Genomic DNA, 17195 nt, shown 5'->3' on the forward strand with positions numbered 1-17195 from the left:
TCCTTGTATGTTTCCAGAGAACCTTTCTGGCCCATCAGAGCACTCACCATGCTGAACTGAAACTGCCTGCTTCTGTCTCCCTTTCTGTAGTATGAACTCTTTTCTTAATACAAAATCCCCAGCATCTAGCACAGTTCTTAGGATGGTGCTTGGTAAAAACTTACTGAATAAAAGAATAACTTCAGGAAGAATTTATTCTTCTTGAAGAGATCCTCCTAACCCCTCAAGATACCTCAATGAAAACACTTCTTGCGAAGCTCTCTCATCTTCATCCCAAACTGATGAAACCCCATTGCTTAAGGGTTCTGGACACCTAACCTACCTCAATCACTTGGTAAATCTGAAACTAATACAGAGAAAGATTTTCTTTTTTTGCAATTAAATTGTTACGAAACTGGGTTATCTGGCCCCACATATACCTCTCTGTCCTGAGCACACTAATGACTAACTCTCCATTAGTGTGTAGATAAGTGGGTATCTAAATTCTCTAGGCCTTTGTTTCTTCTCTGTAAAATCTGGGTAATAGTGCTTAACTCAGAACTGATTTATAAAACATCTACATAGCATTCACTATGTGCCAGGAACTGACCTAAGTGCTTTACAAACATTGGTCAAATAAATGATTAAGTGATAGAATGTAAGTATATAGCAAGGATTTGATGAATGTTGGCTCATAAATGCATACTACACCTAAGAAAAGCTGTGAGCAGGAAAAAAAAGTCCAGATAGATGAATAGATGTGGGGTGCCCAGATAAAGACATTTTCAAGAGGAAATGACTGAAATCATTCTTTAGGGAAAAGTTGAGGATCCTATACTATAAAGATAGGGTTCTGTTATTTTCATTTTCTGGACCAAAAAGATGTTAAGTCCTAAAGTTGAAACTTCAAAGGAAATCTTTAACATTAATTTTGTAAATATATTCAAATCTTTTTATTCTCTTTGAAATATACATTCAGCCTAATCCACTGACTAATGCTAGATGAGGGGCAATACTATATGATGACCACATCTGAACAATGGCAGCTAACATTTATCAAACGATGCCTTTGTGTCAAGCACTATGCTAGGTAATCACTGTCTGTGTACTAAGTTTTTAACTTAAGAGTATCTCATTTAATATTCACAATAGGCAACAGGACAAGTACTCAGATCATCCTTCATCTGCTCAGTGACTGGGGTTTATAGAAGTTCAGTAACATGCTCAAAGGTTATACAGCTGAAAAACGAGAAAGCCAGGTCTGTAGTCTAGAACTCTGAATTTAGACTTTGTGCTCTTCATCAATAGTTCATACCACCTCCTCAATGATGAAAGAAACATTAGACTTAAATTCTAATTAATTCTGCTACAGATTTCAGCAAAGTCTTTGATGAGTCACTGTTTTTAAGGTAGCAGAAGTAAACAAATTTGTAAAAAGAAGCATATTGCTCTCTTGGTTTGGAGAAATTTTATTAGGAGAATCATGGAGATGGAGGAAGATTATTTGAGGAAATAAGCATTTTTACTCTTGAGTTTTCTCTTAGTTTAAGAATAATTCTTAAAAAAAAAAAAAAAAAAGAATAATCCTTTGGGCTTTCCTGGTGGCTCAGATGGTAAAGAATCCTCCTGCAATGCAGGAGACCTGGGTTTGATCCCTGGGTTGGGAAGATCCCCTGGAGAAAGAAATATACCCACTCTAGTATATTATGGCCTGGAGAATTCCATGGACAGAGGAGCCTGGCAGGCTACAGTCCATGGGGTTGCAAAGAATCGTACACAACTGAGCAACTTTCATACTTTTGTTTTAATAGCAATCTTTAGTCTTTTGGGATATAGGAATTTCTACTCTTGATCACATTTTCATGACAATTCAACTCCCCGTTCCCCATAGCCTATGAATAATCTAGATCTATGAGGTCTAGATCTAAAACTAGATCTGACCATCACTATTTTAATATACAAAAATAGATTTTCCAACCAAGCAGTGGAAATGGAAAGTTGTTTTGGTATATTCAATGTGTTGGAGAGTTCTACCCTCAAATTACCAGAATCTCTCCTATATTAGGATACATGTTGATAGAATAACATTCAGTTAAGTTCAGTTGCTCAGTCGTGTCCGACTCTTGGCAACCCCATGCATCGCAGCACGCCAGCCCTCCCTGTCCATCACCAACTCCTGGAGTTTATCCAAACTCATGTCCGTCGTGTCGGTGATGCCATCCAGCCATCTCATCCTCTGTCATCCCCTTTTCCTCCTGCCCCCAAACCCTCCCAGCATCAGGGGCTTTTCCAATGAGTCAACTCGTCACATGAGGTGGCCAAAGTACTGGAGTTTCAGCTTCAGCATCAGTCCTTCCAACGAACACCCAGGACTGATCTCCTTTAGAATAACATTATGACTGTCTTATTTTAAATTTTAATGTATTAGAGGTCTATGGTAAGGGAATCAATCTTGTAAACCTTCTTGTCTCCTTTACTTCTCTGTGCTTATCATCTTCCTGTGTTCAATGCTTTTTCAACTTCAATTTCTTTTTCCTTGACCCTCTTCTTGACTTTGTCTATTCTAACCTTCATGCCTACACCTCTCTCAGTGTGTATGAAACACACAAGGAAATAATGTGCGTAACAGAATTACCTTGCTTCAGCAGAGTATTCACTGCTTTATTTATCTTGACGGGCACATTATTTGCCTCACACCATAGAGGCACACTTACCTTCTACTCGTTTTTTGTGAAGTGGAGGTCGTCCTTTCTTATTCCTTACTGAGGAGGTTTTGCTGCTGCTACTTCCACTGTTCACAGACATTCTGTCATCTTCACCGCCAGTGACTAAAGAATTTCTATAGGAGATGAGTGGAAGCCATACATCCTCTCTCCTTTCCATCATTTGTTCCGTAAGGAATTTTTCTAGGTATGAGTGACTAGAGACAGAACAGAAGCAGTCATTTTTATGGAAGCAGTTCATGCATCACTTATTTAATTTTTTTCACAACCTGAAATTCTCTTCTCTCTCTGAATAATCCTTAAAGATACACATTAAACTGTTCACAGTGGTTACCTTTAGAAAGACAGGGATTGAGAATTTAAGATTTTGCTTCACATTATCTCTGGAATAAGCAATGTATTACTAAGGGTGCATGTATGTTTCTTCCTTTCTTCCTTTTTTTGTTTTTAAATACCAATGTTAAAAAAAACCCAGAAGTTTGGCTCAAAAAGGATACTGATTCTCTTTTAAAATGTTCAAACAGGGCAGGATTTCTAAAATGGTGGCGTGTGGAGAGTTGCATACCCTGTCCCCAGCAAAACCACCTTTTTGGTGATAGATGTTGAGAGTGGGGGACGTTAGGGGGTCTATGGGATGGGAACTGTCTGTACCTTCCCCTCACATTTGCTATGAAGCTAAAACTGCTCTAAAAAAGTAAAGTTAAATAAAATAAATATGTTATATCACATGTTTTCCTCTTGGTCTAGAAGACTACATGGCCCAAGGCTGCCCTTCTCAGGAGCAATCAGGGAGGAAGCTTCTAAGCTGCTGGTCTCCTGACTGACCATGGGGCAAAGTAAACAATCTGAACTGTGACAGCAGCTTTTAAAAGGCACACACATATCCAACAGTAAAAGGTAAAAATCTAACTTGCTAATAAGGAAGTTTAAGCACAACCTTTGAGAGGCTGATACAGGTTAAATGACAAAAAACAAAGAATAAAGATCTGAGTAGGGACAGTAGAGGCTGCATACTGCAAGAGAAACAGACCTCACAGTTTGGTGATGCAGGTCTCTAAAGAAATAAACAACCAAGTAACCAATCACATCAATCTCTAGGGAGATAAAGAATGAACATCATGAGTAGATAAATTATTATCTCATGATGTATCATAAGTGCAATGTTATCTAAAATGGTCACTTTTCAACAAAAAATTATGAGACATGCAAAGAAATAGGGAAATGTAATCCATATACAGGGAAAAAAAACAACCAAGCAACAGAAAACCTGGCACAAGAACTAAAGAAAACAATGTCTAAAGAATTAAAAGTAAGCCCCATAGTAACACTATTTTTCATTAAATAGAGAACATGAATAAAAAGATAGAAATGATAAAGAATCAAATGGAATTCTGAAGTACAACAATGGAAATTAAAAATTCATTAAAGGTGCTCAACAGATTTGAGCTGGCAGAAGTCAATAATCTTGATCATATATCAATAGAGATTATGTAATCTGAAGAGCAGACAGAAAAAAAGTGAAGAAAAATGAACAGTGCCTGAGAGAAATGTGGGATATCATTAAACACACTGACATGTGTAATGGGAGTACCAGAAGAAAGGTGTAGAAGCAAACTTGAGGAAATAATAACTTCAGAATTTGATGAAAAACAATCAACACATCCTCAAAGCTCAACAAACTCTAAGCAGTATAAATACAAAGAGATGCACAACAAGACGCATCACAATGAAGACGCTGAATGCCGAAGGTTAAAAAATCTAGAAAGTAGTTAGAGAAAAGTAATCGATTACAAACAAGAGAATGCCAATAAGTGTAAAAGCTGACTTCTCATCAGACACAGTAAAGGCCAGAAGGCAGCAGGATTACATAGTCAGTATGCTAGAAGTAAAACACTATCAAACAAGAATCTTGTATCTAAAAAACTATACTTTAAAGGTAAAGAGGAAATAAAAACACTCTCAGATGGACAAAAGTGTATAGAGAATTTGTTGGTGGCTGACTTGCCTTACAAGAAATACTAAAGACAGTTCTTCAGGCTAAAAACAAACACACCAAAAAGTAATCTGAATTTATATGAAAAAATGATGAGTGTGGAAGAGTAATTACCAGGTAGTCATAAAGAACAATATAACTGCCTACTTATCTTTTCATTGATTTAAAAAGCAACTATATAAAACAATATGCACTACTGTGCTGTTGAGCCAATAACACAGAAACGTGTATTTAACAACATACACAGAAAAGTGGGTGATGGCAAAGATGTATTGGAGTAAGGAAATGATATGAGATAGAGATGGAATATCACATCCACAATTAAGGAAGAACTGAAAAATATAATTAAGGACTGAAGGAATTAAAATGTTACAGTAGAAAATATCTATTTAATATAAAAGAAGGCAATAAAAGAGGGAAAAATCAAAGAGACATACAGAAAACGTTATCACTGGCAGAGACTGTTTTAAAACAAATAACATGATCTAATAACAAATAACATAACTAATAACCTCATTTTATTGTGCTTTGCTTTACTGCATTTTGCAGATACCTCAGTTTTTACACATTGAAAGTTTGCAGTAAGCCTGCACTGTCAGATGATGGTTAGTATTTTTAAGCAGTATGTGTTTTTAAAATGAAGGTATGAACACTGTTTATAAGACATACTGCTATCATACACTTAATATACTACAGTAGAGTGTACATACAACTTTTCTATGCACTCACTGACAAACTGAAAAATTCATGTGACTTTATCACAATATTTTCTTGTGGTGGTGAGGAACTGAACCTATAATATCTCTGAGGTATATGCTGTCTACAAGAAACATACTTTAGATTCAAAGGCAAAAAAGATAGGAAGTGAAAGGATGGGAAAAGAAAGCTATACTATGCAAACAGTAACTAAAATAGAGCTGGAGTGGTTACACACTAGTATCAGACAAAATAGACTTTAAGACAAACTTTTCTAGGGACAGAGAAGGCGGTGGAGTTAAGAGTCAATCAATCCACCAGGGAGACATAACAATTATATATACAACCTAACAACAGAGTCCCAAAATACAAAAGCAAAAACTGAGGACTGAGAACTGAAAGGAGAAATAACAATTCAATAAAAATAGTTGGAGACTTCAATACCCCACTTGCAGTAATGGACAGAACTAACAGAAAATAGAAGACTATTATGTTATGAAGAAAACTATAAGCCAACTGGACTTTGATTTTATGGAAACAAGTCAAATACAAAAAAAACTAAACTGTAACTAATATAAAAGGAAAGAGGAAAGTGTTCCACAATGGTTAAGCTAGTGTTCACAGATCTTTGAATAAGAGAATAAGAAATCATTCCCACTTGCAAATTCTAGGCTACTGAAAGGTAAGCAAAGAAAAACTATACAAAGTTTAAAAGAAAATTATAGTCCTTTAAACTATCAGAGCCTAAGTTATCAATGTAATTACATGATTAATTCCTTCAAAAATTGTAACACTTAGAATTATAACATGAGTGAAGTTGCTCAGTTGTGTCCCACTCTTTGCGACCCCATGGACTGTAGCCTGCCAGGCTCCTCTGTCCATGGGATTTTCCAGGCAAGAGTACTGAGTGGGTTGCCATTTCCTTCTCCAAGAATTATAATGGTGTCATGATAAAAACCACTTGTCCTACAATGTGCAACTTACACAGTCTTTTTGTCTTGCCGAAGAAGCTTAGATGAAAATTCACTTAGTACTTCTAGGAAAGCCAGATTAGGAGGTGGGTATTCTTGTCCTTTCTGATTTTGGTATTTAAAGGCAAATTCTATGCCATCCCTGAAATAAAAGAAAATATTGTCTTATTTTTCCAAATAGCTAGTATAGCTCTTTAATAGGCTATAATTTAAAAAAAATAGTTGGGACGACCCAGAGGGATGGTATGGGGAGGGAGGACGGAGGAGGGTTCAGGATGGGGAACACATGTATACCTGTGGCGGATTCATTTTGATATTTGGCAAAACTAATACAATTTGTAAAGTTTAAAAATAAAATAAAATAAAAAAAAAATAGTTGGGAAGGCAGCAAAATCATCACTGAGGGTAAAAATAAACTCAAATGGTAAAGTAATAATTTGCATGATATAGTCGCATAATAATATTTAATTTTAGTATTTATAGTGGAAAACAACTTATGTTGTGAAGTTATATTTCAAAACTTACATTGTAAAAAATAAAAAATAGCTATGTAGCCACAAAGCTAAATTTCTGTGTAGCTTTCAGAGGTAACAGAATACCCTGGAAAGATACAGAGATTGTCAGAAAATCTGGTTCTTAAGAGTTTTTGTAAGGTACTTAAAAACTTTTTTATCATTCAGTTTTCAATTATGAAATGAGGATGCACAGTGTTTTTAGATATATGTCTCCCACAACATTTTCTCACTGATAAGAGTGACGAGAATATTTTGTTAAAACTTTCCTTGAAAAGTCTAACATTTGTTACTTTAAAAAATTGATAATTGGCAAAACTAATACAATTATGTAAAGTTTAAAAATAAAATAAAATTAAAAAAAAATTGGTCAAATAATAGTTGTTTTTGGTAAGTTTCAGTAAACCAGATTGTGTATAACAGTGTCTATTTAGCTCACTTACTTGTGGAGTGTGGCAACTGCTTCTCGTGTCTTGATCTGGTCCAATCCAAATGTAAGGGCAAAGCGACGTGCCAATTCTTTAATGCCACTGACATGGGCAGATGTCCTATCTAGGTTGGGCCCTTGCTCTTGAACAAGTTCATTAAACAACTGGTGGAAAGAAAAAAAGAGGAAAAAGTTCATAGCTAAGAAATATTTATTTATTGTTAGAATAGGTAACACAATTTAAAAAATATTTAAAAGCCATATGGTAAGATACGTATTTCCCTTCTTGTATTAACAGTAGCCACACTTTCCCCTTCTCCAAGTCATCTACTATTATCTACTATTTCTCAAGCTCATTTTCATGCTAGTTGTGTGATTACATGCAAACCAGAATTTATTTTTCTACCAAAAGGAACATATTTTGGGTTGGGGAAAATGTTTACAAAAATATACTATGTATTCTTTTTGTTGTTTTCACAGGAATGGCAATATATAAAACGCAGGGTTCAGAACTTTGTTTCTCACTCCTTACATCTTAGACAAGAACATTATGTAAAAGAAGATCATTAAGATATATGAAATGTTTTTTCCCATCCAATGACAAAATACACAAAAAATGTTCTAAAACTGAGTGATGGGATTTTATAATCACATACACATTACGTGTATTGCATCAAAATAACAGAATCAAAACTCTGGAATACTAAAGAATATAAAAGCCATCGTCATTCCGCCACCAAAGTTAGACACTTTACATGTATCTGCGTCCTCTTTTATTATGAGAGAATGAACAGTCCAAGCTGATCTGAAGCCACTCCCTGTTTATGTACTGGATCTCGCCTCCTTTACCGACTTAGTGGTTTGGTCCTGTGTACTGCTTTTTCCTGAATCATTAACTACTCCCTCTCTTAGATGCATGCATCTTAAAAAACAAACAACCCTAACTTCTTAATTCCATCTCCTCTGCCAATTACGGATGCATCTGTCACATTCTCTACCCAACGATCCTGAGAAATACTGTTTATATTTGTTTTCTTTACTTCCTCACCTCCCAATCTCTCAATTCACTCTAGGCACACCATTTCATTGAAATAGCTCTTATCTTCTATTAATTATGTTGTCTACCTTTTTAGGTTTCTTCAGCAATAGACTGGCTTAAACTATTTACTCTGCCATGACTAGAAAAAGCAGTTCTTCCAGAGATTTTCAAATTTATTCATGAGTAATTGTTTATAAATTATTTAATTTTAAAATGTTTTCAGAGATAGTTGTATACAATAGCCTTAAACTCTAAAATTTACATTCAAAATAAATACAAAGAATGTATTTCACTGTATAAAATTCAAGGAATATCAAAGTAAAATTCTCTTTTCTCTTTCCCATTATATATCATTCTTCTCTCCAAAGGTAATCAATGTTAGGGTTAAAGTTTTGAAAGTTTTTTTTTAATCAATTTAGACACATTAATCGGAGAAGGCCCACTGCAGTACTCTTGCCTGGAAAATCCCATGGACGGAGGAGCCTTGTACGCTGCAGTCCATGAGGTCACTAGGAGTCGGACACGACTGAGCGACTTCTCTGACTTTTCACTTTCATGCATTGGAGAAGGAAATGGCAACCCACACCAGTGTTCTTGCCTGGAGAATCCCAGGGACGGGGGAGCCTGGTGGGCTGCCATCTATGGGGTCGCACAGAGTCGGACATGACTGAAGCGACTTAGCAGCAGCAGCAGCAGCAGCAAACACATTAATATATTTACACGTACATGAAGTTTTAATTTTCGTTTATATGGTATTGTACTATATTTTGTCCTCAAACTTGCTGTTCTTCACTTAATATTTTGTCTTACAATTTTTTAGCTATTTCAGAATAAGTTTATTTTACTAGTCCTATGTTGATGAACATTTAGAATCTTGCAATATTACACAGACTGTTGCAATAAAATGATCTTTCATATACACGGTTTTGTGCATACCTGAATGTATCTATGTAGATACCTAAGTAGGAAAAAACTGGTTCAAAAGGAATGTATATCTTAAACTTTGAAATATACTGCAAAATTATATTCCAAGAAGGTAGGAGCAATTGCTTTCACAAAGGACCTTTTTCTTGCTGTATCTTTAACAATCACTGGTATATCTATCATTTTAATTCTTGCCAGTCTATTTGGCAGTGATAAATATCTCCCTGTTTCAATCTGTATTATATTAATTATTAATGATGTTTTTTCACGTTTATTGCTTTTTAAGGAAAAGTTGCCTCTTCCGAAAAGTGGCTTTTTTCATTTGCTCACTTTTATATGGGATTTGTTTACCTTTATTACAGATTTGTAGGATTTGCTATGTATGATTAAAAATATTTTCCTATAATCTGTCATTGGTTTTTTAATTTTGTTCAGAGTGCTGGTTGATGTATAAAGCTGTTTAAGTCTATATTGTGGCTTCTCTCCTGGAGGACTTCCCTACTCCAGTATATAAAAATATCCTTTTATATTCTTTCAAACTTTTAATTTTATATATATATATATATAAAATCCACCTAGTAGTTATTTTGGCTACATGTTCAGTAGGGCTATTTATAGCCATTTCTCCAAATACATAGTCAATGGACCCATCACCTATTAAAAAGGGGGTGATCCTTTCCCCACTGACCTTTATCAAAGGCTAAATATATACATACATACATACATACCTATAGCCACTACTACCCCTCATTTCTACTTTAATACTAGGCATTTATTAGGAATCTTCCTTAGGAAATACATGTGACATATTTTCTTATTTGGATACTACTGTTGCCCCTTTTATTATTAAATACTTTTGAAATGTATTTTTATATTTGTTCTTTAAAAATGATCACTTTTAAAATATCCAATTTGGCATTTCATTTGGTCTAAGAGTAGATCACCTTAGGATTTCACCCATTTGAAATGTAAACTATAGGACTGTCTTCCTAAAGAAAAGACACATAACACATCTTTGTACCAGAAAGTATCCATAGTAATGTATTAATATAATGATCTAATTTAAATGAGGTAAGATAACTAGCATATAATAATAAGCACATGCCAATACTCAATAGTATTCTACTCATTTCTTTTCCTTCAAATTTCTTACCTGCTGTAAACTGAGAATGAGGGTCTTGGCACACTGAATTTTATCAATTTGCCTAGTTTTACTCAATGTTTCCTTAATAATATCACCATAGTCATTGTAATACTGTAAGGAAAAGAAATACAGCTTTAAAACTGTTGACATTTCATGAGATAAAGAACAGGCTGGTGAAAAAAACGGAAAGGTGAGTAAAGACATGTTTAATTTTTCATGTTAAAAACCTAATGAGAGTTAAAAGATATTGTCTAATGTTAAAAATATACACATTGGACATTTAAAATTATGAAATAAATAATAAAACTAGATAACTAGGAAATTCAAAGAGGAGAAGTGATATATGTGAGCAAAATTACTCATTCTTTACAACATGGATTCAACAGACACCACTTGTCCAGATCAAGAAACAGAACTCTGACAGAAACATCTTGAAGAACTAAAACCTAAACAGTCAAAATTGCTTACTTCTGGGGAGAGGGCCTAAACAAAGGAAGGGTAGATTACAATACAGATTTAACTTTTCATTAAATATTTTTGTGTACCCATTTCCCCCCACAATGTCTGTATTTTACTATTATATATAATATAAAAAGTAAAAACAGTGATTTCTTCAACAGTGATTGGGAAAATTTCAACTAATTTTATAATTCAATTTTTTGATACAGGATTTAAAGAGTTTTCCTTGTGAGTAAATAATTAGGAGAAACTCTGAGACTATTAAATCTGGATGTTATTTCCAAACTAAAGCCTAAAACCTATAAACTATGTAAAGAAATGAGTATATTAGCTTCAAGCAGATGGATATATTTCCATGATGGGAGGTGCAAAAAAAAAAAAAAAAAAAAGGGAAAGCAAAAGAAGGGGAAATATCTCAAAAGAATCATCTTTTCAGTGCAATTAAAAATTATCTCAGTGCAGATAAGAAGAAAAAGATATATGAGAACACTAAAGTAGTTCAACAGGTAGATCAACAAAAATTCAGATTTTTAATAATCACATAGAGAAATGAGGCAAAGAGCCAAATAGACAAGGATATATAAAGAATAGTAAACAGCAATTAAAATATTATAAAAGATTAAAGCCTATAATGAACACAGGTGTGTAAAAACTGCTAAGGATGATAAAAGTTTGGATAAAGCCTGTTTCTTGAACCCAAGATAGTACTGCTGAGGGACGACAAGGAAAACCATGGTAAGCTCATATTCATCCAACCAAGTCCTATTTAGATATTACTATTGGAAGCCTGCCCTAGTTGCTCACTTAAGTGTCTATATATCTGTGCTTGCTTTGTAATTTATACATCTATCACCACAATAATCATGCTGAGGTTTTGTTTTACATCTAGTGGAAAGAGTTAAGCTTTAAGTTAGAGAAATCAAATGTCAGTTTTTGCTACTTTAATAGTTGTGTGATCTTTGAAAGTTACTTTGCTTCTCTGAGCCTTGATTTCCTTTTCTATAAATGTTGATTTCCTAAATCACAGTTACTGCAGTCAACAAAGATAATATAAAAGCCTTAGAGCAGTCTCTTGAATGTAAATGGCATAGAACACAGGCAGCTATTCATTATTAGCATGTTATATAATGTTTACATTTCAGTTTCTCTGTAATCTAGAACTGCCATACTACAGAAATTATATCTTATTTAAACCTCTGGCTACCAACGTAGTACTCACATGGGAGTTGTCTAGCAAAATATTTAGTTACTGTGTCATAACTAGAATGGAGCCCAAACATGGACAAAGACACAAGTGAATGAATGGCATACACAATATTCTGAACATGGGCAAAATAAAATACTGTCTCTGACATAAAAACAAGGCAAAAATACGTACACTGATAAGTATGCCTGTTAGGTTTTATCATAAAGATTTTTGAGGACTACTTTTTTTGAGTGTCAGAAACAAAATGGAGCTTCTGGGAAGAGTAGCCAGGAAGTCAGAGACTTTAGAATGGTGTAAAACTCTCAACATCTCCTTACCTCCTGCAGGAAAAAAATCCCAAATTCTCACACAACATATAAGGTCTAACCTCATTTAATATCTTTAAATCTTACCTCTAGCTCCATTCTCATAAGCAATCTATGTTGCTGTATCAAATTACTTGCATTTTCCTCAATTACCTTTGTCTTTGTACAGGTAGTCCAATGTGCCTGAAAGCCCTTTAACTAGTTCTTTGCTTGACTAATGAATGCTTCTCATCTCAGACTTAGTTCAAAAGGCATGTCTAATGGTTTTCATTAACCCTCATATTTCTTAAGAGTGTATCTATTTTATATATTTCCAGGAACCCCTATACATATCTCTCTACACTGCAGAAATGCAACTGTCTAATCACTTGATTGTCTCCAGCTTTAGACCACTTTGGAGTAGGAATTTAAAAATCTTTGTTAACTTTAGTGCCTGGCAGGTAGCATTGTAGGCACACATATAAACGTATCTGGAGAGATGTCATAGGGAAAAGAGAGAGTTTTCTTCCATAAGAAGTGTCCATGGCTTTAAGAAAATAAAACAGCATTCTTTCTTATAAATGTAAGGAACTCCTACTTAATGGAATTGATATAATGGTATAGAGTGATAAAAAACTCATAAAAAAGAGAAATTTTAAATATGTCAGAAAACCATCAATAATATTTAGGTAAAAGCTGTCAATTTTAGCTTGCTCACTACTCTTTCGTTTTTAGTTGCAAACTTCTAAGGCACTTAGGTGGAATGAGAAAAACAAGAATATGAAGCTACTACCTTAATCAATCAATAAATGTCCTTGACCCATTAAAAAAAAGACTATCAAACTATACCTTCATGTAGTGTTTAAAGATGTCTGCAGCTGCATGCATGTCAACAATATCATAGATGATAAGTTTGCTGAAGGCAGCAAGTAGATTCCTTCTCTTGTGTAAGGCCTCAATTTTATTAGCTTCATCTTCTTCATCACCCTCTAACCACAGAAAATAAATTAGTTATGAACTTTGGCCCTTTATCCAAGGTAAAACATTGTAGACAATCTGTAGAACAAATAACTAGGATATAACTTTACAAATAGGTACAACTTAGTTTTAGATAGGATAAAAATTATTAGCCGTACTGATTATTTTAGGGTGCTACACTTGGTTACATATTTATTAAACACTAGGCACTAAGTTTCTAGGAGATTATCATAGCAAAGACTAGTTAGAGAAGCAAACCATATATAGGTTTTTTTCCTTATACTTTTGTCATAACAATACTGTTGTCCTTTTACCTGAATATTCCTTATGTGCTAATCTATTTCTACAGAGAAGAAATTTATAGAAAAATTTAAGACACAGGGAAAAGTTTTCTTTTAGAAATATATATGGGGAGGAATGGAAATTACATGAAGGAGTTAGTTTTCAGTTCTTGTCTTAAATGTGGTTACATTATAAGCTGAGAAATAAAGTATATTTTGCAAACCATGTTATGTACATACACATTTTTAAAAACAAATCATTATCAAATGCTTTCAAACAAGTGGTGTTTATTCCTCATTTTCTAGATTCTCAGGTTTATCTATTTCTAATCCCCCTCAAAATATCTCCACAAGTCTCAGACGATAAAAGATGACACAGTTGTTTCAGGTTCTGTACTGACCCTCTCATGTCTTGGCCTGCCCTTATTTAGGGACAGTGTTCTTTTTCTCTTCTTCACAAGTGTATTCATAAAATAACTTATTCTCAACTTCTCTCTTCCCTTTCTATTACCTGGGCCTGCTGTGAAGCATCAGTGCTTTTGGAAGTTGGAAATCTTTTTGCTTAGGACAAGTAGCAGGTAAATATTGTTTCCTGAGATTAACATGAACTCAGAGATCCTTTTTTCACAGTCTAGTATTTTCTAAAATGTTCTGTTAAATAAAGAACATTCCAATAGCACCAGGTAGATCTGTGGATTTGATATGCCATGGATCTTACTTAAGAGAGCTTAAATCATCTATTTCACAAATAACCTATTTTATATAGTATTTATTTATAATTATTTATATTCAGTCTTATTTTGCTAAGTTTTCATTCTGCAGGCTCAGAACAATTTTGACTGGTGAGGTTTCATAATATTCTCTTAGAGTTTAGTATCTTAGAGTAACATTTTGTTAATTTAAGTAATATATGATCACTCCTCAGGAACAGAAAGGAACTCAGATGCTTTTCTTTAGAAAATTGTGAACCTGGAAGCAGTTCTATTAGAAAAAAAATCTATCTTGAACATACATTTCAAACATGTGGGAAATGACAAATGTACACAATTATCCATTATAGTATAGCTTAGGATAGCAGAAGACTGGAAACTAGTCAAATATCAATCAATATGAGATGAATAGTATAAATTATGCTATATTTAAATAATAAAATACTGTGTAGCTATTAGAATTAGAATAAGGAACTCTGTACTTAGTGATGGGGAAAGGTCTCTAAGGTACTATGTTAAAGGAGAGACACTTCACTGTGCATATTATTATTCTTGATTTCTGACTTATATGAATGTATTAACTTTTGTTTAAAAGAGAGAAATTGTAGTATTTTTTAGGACTGAATTGGAAACTTTCTTCAATCTCTTGGGGTTGTTAAGACAAGATCAATATTGACAAGATGATAGCTGCAAATACCCATGCTCTGGTTCTCCTCATCTTGGTCAATGAAAACATGATCCATCACAAAGCTGAGGAGTTCAGACTGAAGTCCAGTATCTGGATTAAACACCAAAGGCTGAAGGCCCTCCCTGCCACCTGTCATTAATTGGTGGCTAAAAATCATCAAAAGATCACAGAGTAGCATGAAAGCCTGAAATGAAAAGGAAATTCATCAGTAAAACATTGTACAATAGTAACTACAAATGAAAATATACTAAATTACACGCAGTTCAGTAACAGTACCATAACAGAAATGCTAAGTATTCAAATTGCAGCTACTTAAACTATTTTTTAATTTGGCTGTATTAACTTAAAACGATTAAGAGATTTTTGACTTGAACTTATAAAAAATGAACTGAATTCAACTCTGGAAACACAAAATTGAATTACTATATTAATGACAGAGAGTATAAGTCAATCGTATACTGCATAAGCAAAAAAAAAGCACAAATCTTAAGATAAACTGTATAATTCAATCAATTACAATATAGTACACTAAATCTGTAAGCTACCATTTTGGATTCTTCTTTTAATAATCTACTGTAAAACAAAATTCTGAACCATAGGTTAAAGTTGGATTCAAGATCATTCACTTAAAAAACAGTGATGCAAAGCTTCCCAACAAATGTATTCACATAAAGAACTTTCAATATATTTTCCCATAGAGAATACATTAAGGTTATATTGCCACATTTATCCTATTTAATGGATGGTACAAAATGAACTTGTGTCATTAATTTACTGTTATGGAATAACTGAGGGCTCTTACACTCTAAAACAATCCATTCACCCCCCTCTAAAAATTGACTTCTGTGGAAAACACAATTTTGGTATAAATTTGGAGATGGTTGTATACTTGGCCGTTTACCTCCAGCAAGAATCATGGAAATTCATGCTATAAGTACATTACCATGAAATACATAAATTTAGAAACAAGTCACTTGAAAAGAGGAGAGCATGAAAGGAATCTAGGGAAATGTATATTTTTAACTGAGGCCATACTTCTGCATGTCACCAAACAGTGATGATGCAGAAACACTGAATTTCTGGCTTAAGTGTCCTGAGTTCGGTACTTTTAGATAGCACTGGTTAAGTTCAGAAAATTTAGAGAATAAGGTTTAGGAAAGATAATCTCTGTTCCCATTTTAAGTTAGACTATGCTGATAACTTAATAAAGAAGAGACCTGTGATACCCTATTTGTAAGATGAGTTAGCACAGGGTAAGTACTATTCTATTCTTTAACTAGATATAGACTTTCTAGTTGAACATCATAATAAAAAAACAGCATGGAAAAGATATATCTTTTTTTTTTTTTTTTTGATAGAAGCTCTTCCTAATAGAACAGTTTTAGCTTACAAAATCACTTTGTGAAAATGGTATTGCCTTGGGCTTCACTTTGACTGTCTTTGGTCTACACCCCTTGCCAAGGGGTTAGGAGTCTGTTGGTCCAGTGGGATATGCCCATCAGCACCCCAACTTTACATCTCTGTCCAGGGGCAGGGATTCAGGAACTCCCTGCCCTCACAGACTGGATTCTGCTATAAGGGGCTGCACAGGCATCCTTCTGAGACACAGGTATCCCCAGTGTGTACTCCTAGGCCCCAGGATAGTTAAGGAACAACTTGTTTAAGGAAGTGATGCTGATAGTTTGGATATGTGGGTTAAACTGTTCACATGCATATGTGAGAAGTTCTAACTGGTGTGGGAAAGAGCTGAAGGTAAGATGAGAAGAAAGTGAACCCTAAGCCAGCTCCCATTCTGGTACAGAATCCTCAGGTTCTGGTATAGAATTCATAAGAATCAAGAATTCTAAACTTAAACCTGACCTCACTTGCCAAGGTACAAAGATGTATAACAAGTTTGTTAGCTTACTTTATAACTTAACTATTTAGCATCTATACTCTTGTCCCAGGTCCCATAAGATAAACTACATGCTAAGAACTGCCATAAAAAATTACACCTTAAAAAAATTTACATCTTCTTATGCTTCTTCAATGCATTTGAATTATTTATATTGAGGGCTCTTAACTGACAATCTCTTACCTGTTCCTTCACTGGAGTATTAACATTAGATAGGCACTGCTGGCAAACAGCCAGAAAGGACTTCACTGTTTTCCTCAATACCAACAAGTCCTCCTGTAAGACA

General features: G+C 34.2%; 1 protein-coding gene across 3 annotated transcripts in view; it reads right to left on the reverse strand.

The window, feature by feature from the left end:
* STAG1 (STAG1 cohesin complex component) overlaps nt 1-17195 on the reverse strand; it is a 496597-nt gene that overhangs the window by 8334 nt on the left and 471068 nt on the right. For all 3 annotated transcript variants that reach the window (XM_086354992.1, XM_086354939.1, XM_086355079.1), the window contains 7 exons: nt 17093-17185; nt 15025-15199; nt 13208-13347; nt 10418-10519; nt 7318-7466; nt 6376-6504; nt 2694-2899 (listed from right to left, as the gene is read on the reverse strand). In XM_086354992.1, coding sequence (XP_086211118.1) covers nt 2694-2899; nt 6376-6504; nt 7318-7466; nt 10418-10519; nt 13208-13347; nt 15025-15199; nt 17093-17185 — 994 coding nt within the window. The remainder of the gene's footprint in view (nt 1-2693; nt 2900-6375; nt 6505-7317; nt 7467-10417; nt 10520-13207; nt 13348-15024; nt 15200-17092; nt 17186-17195) is intronic.

The sequence above is a fragment of the Bos grunniens genome, chromosome 1 (assembly GCF_055505025.1).
Source record: "Bos grunniens cultivar Pamir isolate PY7600 chromosome 1, Bosgru_T2T1.0, whole genome shotgun sequence".
NCBI lineage: Eukaryota > Metazoa > Chordata > Mammalia > Artiodactyla > Bovidae > Bos > Bos grunniens.